Genomic DNA, 13,171 nt, shown 5'->3' with positions numbered 1-13,171 from the left:
GTCATGAGAACTCCAGAAGACTGCTCAGGTCATATATTATTCAGCAAGATGGTTATAAAATAAGTGAAACAAGTAGTATTACACAGTAACAACCTATTCCTCAGTACTTCAGCCATTGTCCTAAACAACAGGAAAAACAACTTCTGCTTTTGGACAAATCTTGTAAAGCATAGAATAGTTTGTAAAGGAATTGGGCAGAAAGGACTTGCAAGCTCCTGAATTTACCCATAATCTGAAAAGATCAGCCACATGTAAAAAGATTATGTGACCTTCTGGATCCAAAAATCATTTCTATTCCTAAAACATAATCTGTGTTCCATTTGAATTATACCTTATAATGGCCTTCTTTAACTGCATCTTGCAACGGTGTTATTTGTCTACTTCCTTTAGCATTAACATCAGCTCCTGCTTTCAAAAGCTCATTTGCTATCCCATAATAGCCTTCCACACTTGCTCTATGTAGTGCAGTCCAGCCTATGAAAAATAAAAACCTGTATTTCACATTTCGGTGAAGTAATTTATAAAAATTTATGTCAGTTTTAGGTTGTCTATTTGATAAATATTTCAGACAGTATACTGAAATGTAAAAACTGATGCATTTTACAGTAAATTGTATGAGGAAATGTTTATGAAAAAGTCATAAACAAAAGGGTTGGGACATCTCATTCTTTTGTCAAAGTTTGCACTTACTGAAGAACCAGGTGCAGCTGTAACAATATCAGTTTTAGATTTTATAGTTCTGTTATGAAAGAAGAGAATAAAAAGTATTCCAGTCACATCTTAGAGATTCATCCCTAACTAAAACATCCATGCTATTTTAAGAACAAGATAATTTTTCACAGCACTCCTATTTATACAGCCATGCTAAAGAGAGTAAGTAAGAAAGAAGAAACAAAACAAATATGTGGAGTCTTTATCACCAAATAAAAAAGTTTTTTAACACTATCCAAGAACGGTTTGAGTGTTCAAAGAAAGCAACGAAAAATCCTTACTGGAATTCCATATCCATTCCCAGCTGTATGGAATAAACCGAGATATGAGCTTCACAACCCACAGAATAATTCTACTCCATGAAGGAGACGTTTAAAGAAAAATAAAGTATGGAATTTAGGTCGTGGAACCGGGTTTGCAATAGGCGTGCATCATTCCTTAAACATTCATTATGAGACAGGCTTTTGTAGAGGAGAAAAGTAAGGGAAAAAGAGGCCCCTCCACTCCTATCCTCCAGCTCTCAAACCAGCATGCCCTCCAGAAGACCATTTTGATGGACAGCTTTATTCTTCAACCATCTCCCATTATCAGAAGGTTGCCTGGGCCTCATTCACATACTAAATATGTGAATAACTATGTGAAATAGGCTTATTAAGATTATTCTGCTCCCATTAAGCAAAATTATCTTAATTTCATTGGGAATATCAACTCTTGAAGCCCTCTGATACACCACCCAACCCAGAATATTGTATATTTGTATAGAATCTGGTTTATTATCGGCACAGGATGTTGCATCAGGTTGCCAAAAATTTTGTGCTATTTAGGCTTTACTTCCAAATGCTTGAAATTCAATCTAGTTTTAACTATATTTCCCAATGTTGAAAGTACTTCAAGATTGTTTTTAACAGCATCATCTGCAAAATATTTACTTGCATTTTATAGATCCTATTTCATTAAGAAACTCACTAGTAACTCCATATTCTGGAGCAAAAGCTTGAAATCTGTTAAGGGGAGGATAAATATGGTTAATTTAGGGGGAAGTATCTATTTCTTCTCCATCTGTAAAAAGCATCTTCCATCTGATATACTAATAAGCCCCTGAAAAAATGAACCTGTAACATGTTCAGTTGATAATCATTAGAATTTAGCAACATGATTCTCCAAGGATACTGTGCAATGTTCCCAACCAAGGAGAAACACAAGTTCCATTGCACCTGTTTTTCAGCTCCCTCAAGGCACTGTAAATCAAGACTCAAACTGAAAGCACAGACAGTACCTCTACCATGCTGTCCATATCCTTTGTACTGATGTCCAGGTAGTAAAAAGGAGAACACAACCCACAAAAGAACCCAAGAACTCAAGTAAGGCACTGAAGCAGGGTACTGTAGCACAGCAATAAGGAAAAATACTAGGCTAAGATATGGATAATCACTGGTAGAGAGTTTTAAAGGAAGAGAAAAGGCACTGAGGCAGAATACAATAATCAGAACAATGATTCCCAAAGAGACTAAGATTAAAGTGCATTTCAAAATGGCACAGGTCTAGCAACTCTACTTCTTTCTGATTACAATTTCCTCACTAAAAAGGAATGAAGTAGGGGCAGGTCTGCCTCTCGTCTCTTCAAGGAGTTCAACTAAAACACATTTTGTACAGTTGTGCTCCTTTTGCACCAAAAATAGCAGCCAGAGTCTGGAGGATGAAGAAACAGCGACCTGGCAAAATATGCAAAGGCAGAAAAAGGAAGCAACTGTGAGGCCAAAAACTGGAACCAGTGCACTTTTGTACACTCGCCCAGAGAGGCCGCAGTTGAACACACACTATCAACATCTCCCTGCGGTAAGCAGGTGGCTTTGAAACCCACCAACAAAATATTTTCTCATCTACCTCTAGCACAAGTTAACACACATTGTGAGTCATGGTGTTAGCTCAAATGCCAGAGTCCTATGCCCTAAAAGGCTGAAATTTGCTGCCAACCCAATCTATCTCTCAGTATCTTCCAGAAGACAAGAGAATTTCTGCCTTAATTTTGGTCTGTTAGGTGCCTGCATTATGCAATAGCCCTTAACTGCAGAACCCCTTTCCCCCGCGCCCCCCCCAGAAGAGTTGTGAAATCCTAGCCACTACATGGGATGGAAACACTTTCAAGAATGAATCAAAGCTTTCTACCATATGAGCCAGCTGTCTGCAAAACCATTTTCTCTATTGTTGTGGAAGTTTATCAGAGCCTAATGGGAACTGCAAAATAAGGAACAACAGTCTTATGTTTGAAACAACCAACTGATACTCTAGGGTGTGGCAACGTCTTTGACAGTGTTACACATGAAGCTGGATAAAGTTAATTGCTGCAATGAAAATGTTCATAGCTAGCCACTAATTGGTTGGGGGAGGGCAGGGGGGCAAGATGAGGTAAAAATGCAACATACCAAGTACGCACCACTTCATAAAATCAAAGCAGTGCTAAATTATGAAGCTACTTCTTTTAAAATGCCAGGGCCAAATCAGAGTCCCTGAAAAATTAAACTAGAAATTCTAAATCTTGGCATCTCAAGCTGGCTGTTGAAATGCACCAAAAAAAAAACAACCAAAAAAGCAACAACCAAACTTTAAAAAACATTATATTGATCATTTAACTAAAAAATGTTTTGTGATATGCATACACCAGATTATTGAATTAAGGCTAAGTAAACTTAACTGCATGACTGTCATTTTTCAAGTGCTTACTTTTTCTGCAAAATTTTATTTTTTAGTATTTTTACACATAGGTCTACGTATTTTCTCATGAGCAACTACCAAGTTAAACCAATAAAATTTTAATTATCTACTGACTAGTCACAAACCTCCAGTCTCATCCAAACTGCACAAACTCATAATACATATTTTTATTAGGTATAGGTAGATTCTCGTTTTGAAAATAATATTTTAATACCATTGCAACTTACCAGCATAATCCTGAACATTTACATTTCCACCAGCTTTTATTATGTTACGTACAAGGTTTACATCTTCATGAGCAACAGCTCTATACAGTAAGCCTTCACCATAAATATTCCTCCTATTGATTCTTGAAAGTGAAATGGGGCAAGCCAGATTTGCAGAAGTCCTACCAAAGGCTTCTTGTCCTGAAAAATAATGTAAAAGATCTTGTGAATGGAAAAACATCTTTCCTCTCTTTTTTTGGCTTCACTTTGCATTACTGTTGGTAAATAAGCTTTCTAGAGAAAAAATGCTCATTCAATCTAGTAGAAATAAATACCTTAAAAAATGCATTACCAAGTAAATAATAATGCCATGCAATAAGAGATACCATAGAGAATTGCATAACAAAACTTCAACTGAAATTCAACACACACAAATATGATTTTGTAAAAGTGGTAAGTTTAGTCTTCTTCCTTTTTAATGACATTTTTGCAAAGTGCATTGTTTCCCATTGGGTGATAAAACTGCTATTCTAGGTTACAATTCATTCATTACAAGATGACCACTTCAATAGCTAGTCAATTATTCAATAATTTCTCTTTTCTTAAAAGGCAAATTTATTAGCAGTTCTTTTGTACTCAGTTATGTTTTAAAACCTCTGCTTCATGAGCAAGAAGTATTTACACTAGGATAGGCATTGACATTAGCTCCCTTAGGACACTTTTCCCCATTACTTCACAACTAACTCAGCCATTTCTGCAATGAGCAGAAGGTGCACAGCTGGCCCGGGAATATGAGGCCTAAATGTAAAAGACGTAAAAGATACTAATTTTAATTTTTAATTTATTATTTTACAAAACAAATGCTATATCCCATTATGCACTCATTACAGTTTTCAGCTTGGGAGATATTATCTCCAATACATAGATAAACTGTTATGTACTTCACCAGCAATGCCATTCCAGCATCTCTCCATAGTGCGGAGAATAGCATCCTGGTCACTGCCTCTTCTGAAGAACAGGAGGGAAGAAAGAAGGGAGGAAGGAAAGGACAGGAGGACTGCCCGGCAGAAAGCACAATGCATGGCCTAGGCCATTAATTGATCTACTAATGAAAAAACTTGGGACAGCAGGCTATATACACTGCTCCTCTCCACAACCTCTAGCAGATGTGGCTCACTGGCCCTGAAACTCCACCTGGGTGTCAGAAACAGGCATTTTAAGTATGATCTTAAAACTCATAGCTCTCCCAGAGATGTAACTCACAAAGCCTGATGTCTCTGCTGTTTTGTACCTGGGGATATACTGTGAGCACAGACTAATTCCCAACTTTCTTGACTCTGTGTAGATTTTTATAATCTAACAGATACAGGCTTACCCATGACCTTCCCTCAGCTGAACACATGGACAGTCCCTCTCTACTGGTTCAGCTTTGCAAGACGTTAATCATTTAAGATATTGCAGTCCCTAGCCATGCAGTTCAAGAGGGATTAAACTGCACAGACACACAGAGGACAAGGTGCAGTTTTATGTCACATTCAACGCAATCTAACTTGTTACTTCCAGAGGACCCATTTCCCATCATTCGTACTTTGTCTTCCTAGCGCCTTCCTTTTGTCTGACCTTGTACAATGCACGTGATGCTTGCTGATCCAAATGGAAACTTTTCATGGGGCTGTTTTTTCACTGAATTACCAAACTAAGGTGACTCACAGACTATTGCTAGGTCTGATGCAAAAGGGTGGTAAACTTGCTAGACCAGATTAACATGAAGCTACCTCTATAGACAGTGCAACTCTTTCTGCAGAAATCACACTAAAAAACCAACAGCTTGGTTTTTGAGTGGAAATTAGTAAGTCAATTTGAAATAGGTGAGCAGTTGGTCATACAACTTTAAATCTCATAAAAACAAGCTTTCACTGAGACTAACATAAAGGCTGCAAAAGAGAATGTTTGTTAATTGGAGGTAAAATTACTCATATTTTAAAAGATCTATAATGTAGCTGTTACAGTGCAAACACTTCCAAACATTGTAAGGTGCTTAAATGATTGTAGATGCACAAATAAATCCAGACTGAGTGGGCTTAAACAAACAAAGAAAAAAATTTTTAAGACCCCAATCTTAAAGATGCTGGAGTTGGGCACTTAGGTGAGGAAATTCTGTATTCTCCTATACACTTTGTCTGCAAGGCAAAGAATTTCTTGGCATGCATCTTCAAAGGATGAAAAATAGCAATCTTTCCCTCTGAAAAAGCACATTGCAAGGAAGAATAGTTCAAAACAGTGCTTTGTGACTGTGGTATTAAAGGCACTGTAACACTATATTTAAAACAGACAGGGTAACAACAGCAGGCATGCAAAATAGAATTAACTATTTCGTATAGGTCAACGCTGCTCTCAGAATGATGTTGCACACAATACTAGATTATAGAAGGATATACACATGTGTATCAGCATCTACATTTTCACTCTGCATGAAAATATTTTTCTTCTGCTTTTCAGATTACACCATAATTTTTTCATATACAACACTGTGATAAAAACTGCATCCTGAAAAAATTCTCGTGAGTCTTAAGGAGTTTATGCAAACAAGTCAACTGTTAGGTTGCTAATATGTAGAATTAAGCAAGTGAGGGAATTTATCAGTAATTTTAATTTTTTAAAGGAATGTTTATACTATCTTCTTAAAATAAATCTATGCCACAATATATTGGAAAGTTTGTGAATTATATTAGATTCAGTATAAGTGTTCAAATACAAAAATAGTCTGTAAGATAAACATCACAAAATATCTTACTCTGTTTGTTTTCAATTCTCTTGCTCCTTCTCTGCATAGCTTTTCTGTCCTCATTCAGAGTTGTTTCTGCATCTTGCTTGTGTTTGGAAGTAGATTTCTGAATTTTACTGACAAAAGATTTGTTTACAATCAAAAAAACCACTCTGTTCTGTATATAAATTGAAGTTTATAATAGAGCTAAGAACGTGAGTATATTTTAAAAGGAAATCTGTAATGGCATGCCAGTATACAGGCAAACTTAGGTAGTACTAGGTAAAAAGACTGTATCAGGAGGGAAACTAATTTCCAGATCTTTAAATAAAAGGTAAAACTTTATCTTTCAATCATTTAAAGTCATTCATATGAGGAATGAGTACTCTGTATGCATTGTATTTGTTACATTAATTTAAAAACAGAATTTAAGAACATTACGTGAGACTTTGTCATACCCAAAATCCTTAGCTGTGTTTCTTGCTGTACCACCACTGTGAGACATCTTCTGCTGAGTCTCTTCTGGTATTTGGCAATGACTGGAAACATAATCTCTGCACTTTCTCGAGGAGGTCTCTCTTAACTTCATCTCTTTCATTGATGTTGTTTGGTCTATTTCTGCAGATGCTGCAGCCTCCACTGAATATGAACTCCCCTCACCAGTTTGCTTTTCACTAGAGGTGGCATCCCAGTAATCTGAAATTACTTCTTTCTCTCCCTGCTGATCACCCACAGGCTGTGACAAAAAATAAATTTTACATGCAACTGGTAAGTATGCAGTTAAAACAAGGGCTGTATATATAAGAGCTCCAAGAACATTATCTTGTAAATTATATGTGTTCTCACAGGCAATGGAGGTGTTGCTTAAGTGAATAACTGGAATTCTACAGACAAAAGACACATAAGCTGCCATAGGAAAGGCAGTCCTAAAGTAGTATGCCACACCATGGAAACCTAGTAGAATCAGCCAACGAAATTAGGATACTCAGAATCACAACTTAAATAATTAATCTAGCCTGGCTGATAGTGAATGAAAGTTGATAATACCTGAAAGTTGTTTGGTTGGACATATGCAATGACTTAACAGATTCATTTCAGTTTCCTATGGACATGAGCTCCTGTCCTAAAAAATAAAGTGATATTTAAAATGCCTTAATCTAGCCACCTTATCTCACTCTCACACAAGCCTAGAAATGTGCACAAGATCAAGAATCATGTTTCACCTGAGGTTCAGTAACTCCTAGCTGAGAAGCTGTTTCTAAAGACATACCCACCCTGAGCTACAGCCACCACAGGTGAGATTCACTTCACACACATTCAGCCCTCTAAAAGCCAGGCACCTAGATGACACTAGGCATCCTCATTACCCTTACCACTGGTGAAGAGGAAGAGTTATTTACAGAGATGATGGTACTCACCTCATCCTAACTGGTGCAAAGGGGAACCTAAATGGTGTATACCAAAGGCTTATCCCTAACAGTAAGGGAGAGAAATCCCACACTAAAGGTACATCGTCACATGGTAGTTAATTTGAATTACTTGAGTCTATTCACTGTTCTAGTCAAGTGAGTGGGATGTGCTGCTGGGTATCACTCAAGCTGTTGAAACGTGGGTATTCATTAGCTTATTGCACACCTGAGTAATGCTGAAAGCTCTTAGGATACACCCTCAGCACACATACATACAAATTCTTTCACAGTGACGTGGGAGAACTTGTTAGTCCTTTCTTGGGACACAGATGGACGTGGAGGATTCACTGATTAATTTCTTAATTAATATTCAGCAGAGAGGCTACTGAAGAGACAAACTGCATTCTAGGTCAAGAGATGTGCATGTTAACATGGCAGTTGGGGAAATACAAATATTCCGGTTTACAAAACTACCAATGCAGTACTTCCCATGGCATCACATCTGCTATAAGAAGGTTAGAGAAGAAGAAGAGAACATTTGAAAGAGGAACAAAAAAGCCACTTGCTTTGTAAGGGACCTTGTATTAAAATAAATGGGCTATCCAGCACCCTGACTGCATCTATAGGACACCTTTATCTCCTCTTTTGGGTACTTCTTTCATCACAACAAGGATCCTCTGAAGAAAAGGATGAGAAAAGACCGAGGACAATATACTGCTAGAACAAAACTGTTACTAAAAAATTAACTGGGATTTTTTCCTCATTAAATTGCCTCCCTACTTTCTGCTTTCAAGAACATCAGATGGAGGGACAAAAAAGCTAAAATCAATTATTAATCGACAGGAGGTTATAGATCCCCATTCCCACTAGACCGTGCTTCACAATCTTAATTGCAATATTGAGTAAATCTATACATTAAGCTTCACACAGCTGTGCTACAAATTTCAGAAATCAACACTTCACTGGAAGAGCTTTGTAAGTTGCTATGGTTCTGAGACAATTAGCCAAGAGACCTTTCAGCACCTTGAAATTAGCTACCTGTTACCTTTGTGGCACTTCTTATTATATACTGTTATATTCAGTTAATGCTACCATCAAAAGACAGAATTAACTCATAGTCTTTGAATACTTTATGCCATTATGGGGAAGCAAAGTGGTTGTAAAATCACCTTAAATAGCTAGTTGTATGTGGCTGATCATTGATTTGCAGCTCCAGATTATTCAAAGACAACACAGAGCAGAGGAAGAGAATCCAGGTTTACATGGGATGTCTACTACACTCCATAGCATAAATGTAACATCTCATATGTATCCATTTCTTTCTCTTACTATAACCTAAACAGGAAGAGGTTATAGTGTTGCTTTCCCTTCATGTTCCTCTCTAGATTTTTGCATTAATGTTGTTGAATCCAAATGAGCTACTCCAGATCATTTTTACAGCACAGGACATAACATTGTGGAGAGAACAGCAGAAGGTAAGAGAAGAAACAGAAAGGATCACATGTTATATCCATACATACTGGCTTCTTCAGGGGAGGGCATGCACATAAAACCATGCCTCAATTTTTTCAGTAAGTGTCACAAAGGCAGAATGAAACAAAATAAATGCACTTCTAAATAAATGTGTAAAAAATCCCCATAAGTAATCTTCATAGTTTACAGGAAAGGCATAGCTATAATTTCTTTTGTAACACTTGCAAAGCATTTGTATGCTACAGTGGTGAGAACTATGACTGCAGAAAACAGGATAGTATAGTCTGGAGAAAAACCAGAACCAGATGGGGTAGAAACCTGAAGCTGGAATTGGCTTCATATGCCAGTGTGCATATACTGGCTGTAACAGAATTGTGTTTTGGAACTTCCCTTGGAGAGCATGCAAGACATAGAAGACTTACAGGGGGACCAGTAGTTTGAAACTCCGATGCTGATTCTAGATTTCCATGTCAGTCACTGAATTAACTTTACTAGGATTTGCTATCCTGGCAAGTTCAGCCATTTTTGTAATATGGGATGTATCAAACAAAAAAAAAAAACTACTGGAATTTTAGAATGAAAAAGATTGAAACTTATTACACTAATGTAATTCCTGATGTCAGTGCATTCTTTACTAAGATGCATATCTCCAAATAATTTGGCTATTCTATAAAATATTTTATGATAAACATAAATTTTAAAATATTGAATAAACTGTGTATATACTTGCTCATTTGTTGTACTCTGCAAGTTAGATCCTGTTAAGGTTTTTGTTTCTTCCACCTGAATTGTAGCAAGTTGAGGTTCAATCACATTTGTTATTTGTGTACAGTCATCATCTAACTGGGGAATATCGGGTTCTGAATTTAACCGCTCTCCCTTGGTGTTAAGCTGTCTCTCATTTGGCACTACAGGAGTGACAAGTTGTACTACAGATCCTGACAAGGCATTCAGAGCTGTCACATGCTGTACTGGCGGGCATCACTGCTCTCATCTGCTGATGGATCAACGGGAAAGGCATGACCCTGACACTCTAACTTGTCAGACAATGGATTGGTCACTTCAAGACTTTCAGAATCACCAGTTTCAAATTCTGAAATTTGAAACCACCAGTCTCTACGCTCTGTTCAGTGAATGTTTCCATGAAAATCTTCCCTGGGAATGTCAGTGAAAGATCTGTATCATTATTAGGGAAACGTTCATCTGCTCTGTTATCTGTGTCAGTAAGTGTCACGTGGGTTCTCTGGCAATCTTCTAAACCATGTGGAAATATGTCTTGTGGTGTCTGTTCCTTTGGAACCGTTATTATATCCTCCAGTCATCCAGATAATGGAGAGAGAACTCATTACTTCATTTTATTTTTTGTAATTACTTAATTTCTGTGACATAAAAAAAAAAAATCACAAAAAGGGAAACTTTTTCTAAAAATGTAATTAACATTCACTTTAGAAGTCATCCATATACACATATATTCTATTTGCAGCTTTTGCATAAAACACAAAGCTCAGAGTCTTCCCTAAGAACTCATAAAATTTCTTCACAAGAGTTAGACTGAGTCCTCAGTTTCAAAAGTAGAGCACTTCAGCTGTTGACCCCCCTTAGCAGTGAAAATCCAGAGTAGGAGAAACAATCTGTTATAAAGCAAAAGACATTATGCCATTGCCAATGACCTGAGGGCGTTAGAGGACTTTAAAAGGAAGGCATTAAAAATTTCTGTCACCCTGAAATAACAAAAGTGAACAGACTCACAGTAATATAAAAAACATAGGTAGTAAAGCACAATATATGAGCTTTGATCATGTGTTTATGTGGATCCCACACAGGTATGGAGCATATGTGCCTCACAAGCTTCAGTTCAAAACCTTAGAAGTATGTTTGGAGGCTGTCCATTTGAGTTTCCACACTGAGTACAGAACCATAAAACCATAACTGTTCTTGGAAAAGTAATACTGTTACTGTTTTTCTAATCACTTTCAGTTACTTTCAACAGATGCACTCACTTTTACACCAATAAATAACTTCTCCAGTTTTTCCTATCCCTGTTTCAAATGCTTCTGTAGGAGAAAATCAGATGCCTCAGCAGACCTGTAACTGTTTTTATCTATACAACGTTCGCATATAGCCGTGCTGTTGCTTAGTAATACTGGATCTTAGGAAAATCTCCTGCACTACATTTTTAGACTCTTGCTGCCACCAAGTGGCAATAGTAGGCAGTGCAAGAATCCTTTAAACACTGGTAACATAATTTTGATAAAGCTCATGAACAATAAAACAGAAAAGGAAGAAACCTAACAGTATTGATTCATATTCAGTTTGTTAGTCATTATAAAACCCTGATTCTTTGTTGAAAAAATATTCCCTGATCTGCTGTTTGCTATCTTGTACCTGTGTGGCAAAGTTTCCTTTTTGAGCTAATTGTTCCTTCTTAATTACTGACTGCTTCTTACTTTGCTGTATTGAATGACAGTTTCTTTTTAGACCACTTCTCTAACTTGTGCAGACTTTTAACAACTGGGAAAAAAGCCCACTGACGTAACTTTCTGTACCCGAAGAAACAAGTGGTATAAAGTGGTATAAACACTGTCTATGCATATGACAAATTTCCTAAGAAAAAGGCTTGGTGCGTTTGTTGAAGGGCAGGTGAAACTCACATTTTTATTAATGGAGAAGAATCAGGCAGGCATAAATGACTAATTTTGCAAGATTCTAAAAATCCAGATGCCAACTGAAATCCAAAACTTAAATGTGACTGGTGTTCTCAAAATTCCCATCCAACTACAGATGCCTGAATTTCTTCATCATGCATTTCTGTTGGCAAAATCCTGCGGGACTTGCTTGTCGACAAGTAATTAAAATCTGTAGAATATAGTAAAAGTCGAAACCTTCCCTCCCTAAAATCCATCCTCAGCTGCCAGTTATCCACAAAAATACTTAAAGCCCCAGGGCATACAGAGAGGCTGCTGAAGGAGAAATGCTGAGTCATCTGGGAACTGAATCAGAACAAGGAATTCTCTCTCCTATGGACCCCAGTCTGCACACACATAAGTTTTACTCAAAGGAGGAACAAGATTCCCCCTCAAGTCAGTAGCTCAGCAGTAAAATTTCAACATAGTTGTAAACGCAAGTTTAAGTCCATCCTATGCCAAAAGAGCAATCAATTTTAAGAAGGGGTTCCTATGCAAGAATGCCAAAGAGAAAAAGTCATCTCTTTGGCATGAGGCTGTTAATTCTTCTCAGGGTTTGCACACCAGCCATCTCACGGCATCTGCGAAACTCTTCCACTAAGCATGAGCTGCTTCAAAAGCCTTGATTTAAATGCCACTATCCTCATGTCTCAATTATTCCCAGTGCAAATCCAAATCAAAGTGCTCCTTAATCCAGGCACAAATCCTGCTGACCTTCTAGCATCAGCCCAGAATCTCATCTCCCCATTTTACCCAGTGAGCACATGCTGGGTAACTACTGATCGTGGCCACAGCCAACTCTGGCCTCAGCCGAGTCAGAATCTTACACCAGAGAAAGCAGGTGGACAAGGAAGTCATGCAGAGGTCTCATCTAGAAAAACAAATTACTTCACCATGGATATAAAAACTATGAGTTAATAAACTCACTGCACCCAAGGCCAGTGAGCGAGCCAGGCTTAGCCTAAGCCTTAGATGTCTACCTCTCCTCCTGCACTACACGAGCAAGCTTAGACCTGGCTGGTCAGCTCCAGCAGATGTCAGTGCATTCACATCATCTTGGTGAATTTTGACAAGCAAGGATTTTTTTTTCCCCGCATCTTTGAGAAATTGGTGACTATTCGGTGTCACAGACTGTGGCTTACAAATGTTACAAGATAAAATAATACTGAAATGTAAATAATAAAGCTGGAGTGGAAATGTTAAGTGGACTCC

General features: G+C 37.5%; 1 protein-coding gene across 11 annotated transcripts in view; it reads right to left on the bottom strand.

Moving 5' to 3' along the window:
• The window catches only part of ANKRD31 (ankyrin repeat domain 31), a 75,650-nt gene that overhangs the window by 49,867 nt on the left and 12,612 nt on the right, over nucleotides 1-13,171 (bottom strand). For 9 of the 11 annotated variants that reach the window (XR_013925138.1, XR_013925139.1, XM_080373308.1 and 6 more), the window contains 4 exons: nucleotides 6,852-7,129; nucleotides 6,424-6,530; nucleotides 3,651-3,830; nucleotides 332-474 (listed from right to left, as the gene is read on the bottom strand). Coding sequence is in view for 9 of the 11 variants with exons in the window: in XM_080373308.1 (XP_080229434.1) it covers nucleotides 332-474; nucleotides 3,651-3,830; nucleotides 6,424-6,530; nucleotides 6,852-7,129 (708 nt within the window). In the remaining 2 variants the exon portion in view is untranslated. Of the gene's footprint in view, nucleotides 1-331; nucleotides 475-3,650; nucleotides 3,831-6,423; nucleotides 6,531-6,851; nucleotides 7,130-7,440; nucleotides 9,780-13,171 lie in introns of those variants that run through there. The other 2 variants (XM_080373316.1, XM_080373310.1) reach the window with 2 other exon arrangements.

The sequence above is a fragment of the Falco punctatus genome, assembly GCF_963210335.1.
Source record: "Falco punctatus genome assembly, chromosome: Z".
NCBI classification, from domain to species: domain Eukaryota; kingdom Metazoa; phylum Chordata; class Aves; order Falconiformes; family Falconidae; genus Falco; species Falco punctatus.
The sequence above is the reverse complement of the archived record's forward strand: the minus strand, read 5'-3'. Positions and strand labels throughout refer to the sequence as shown.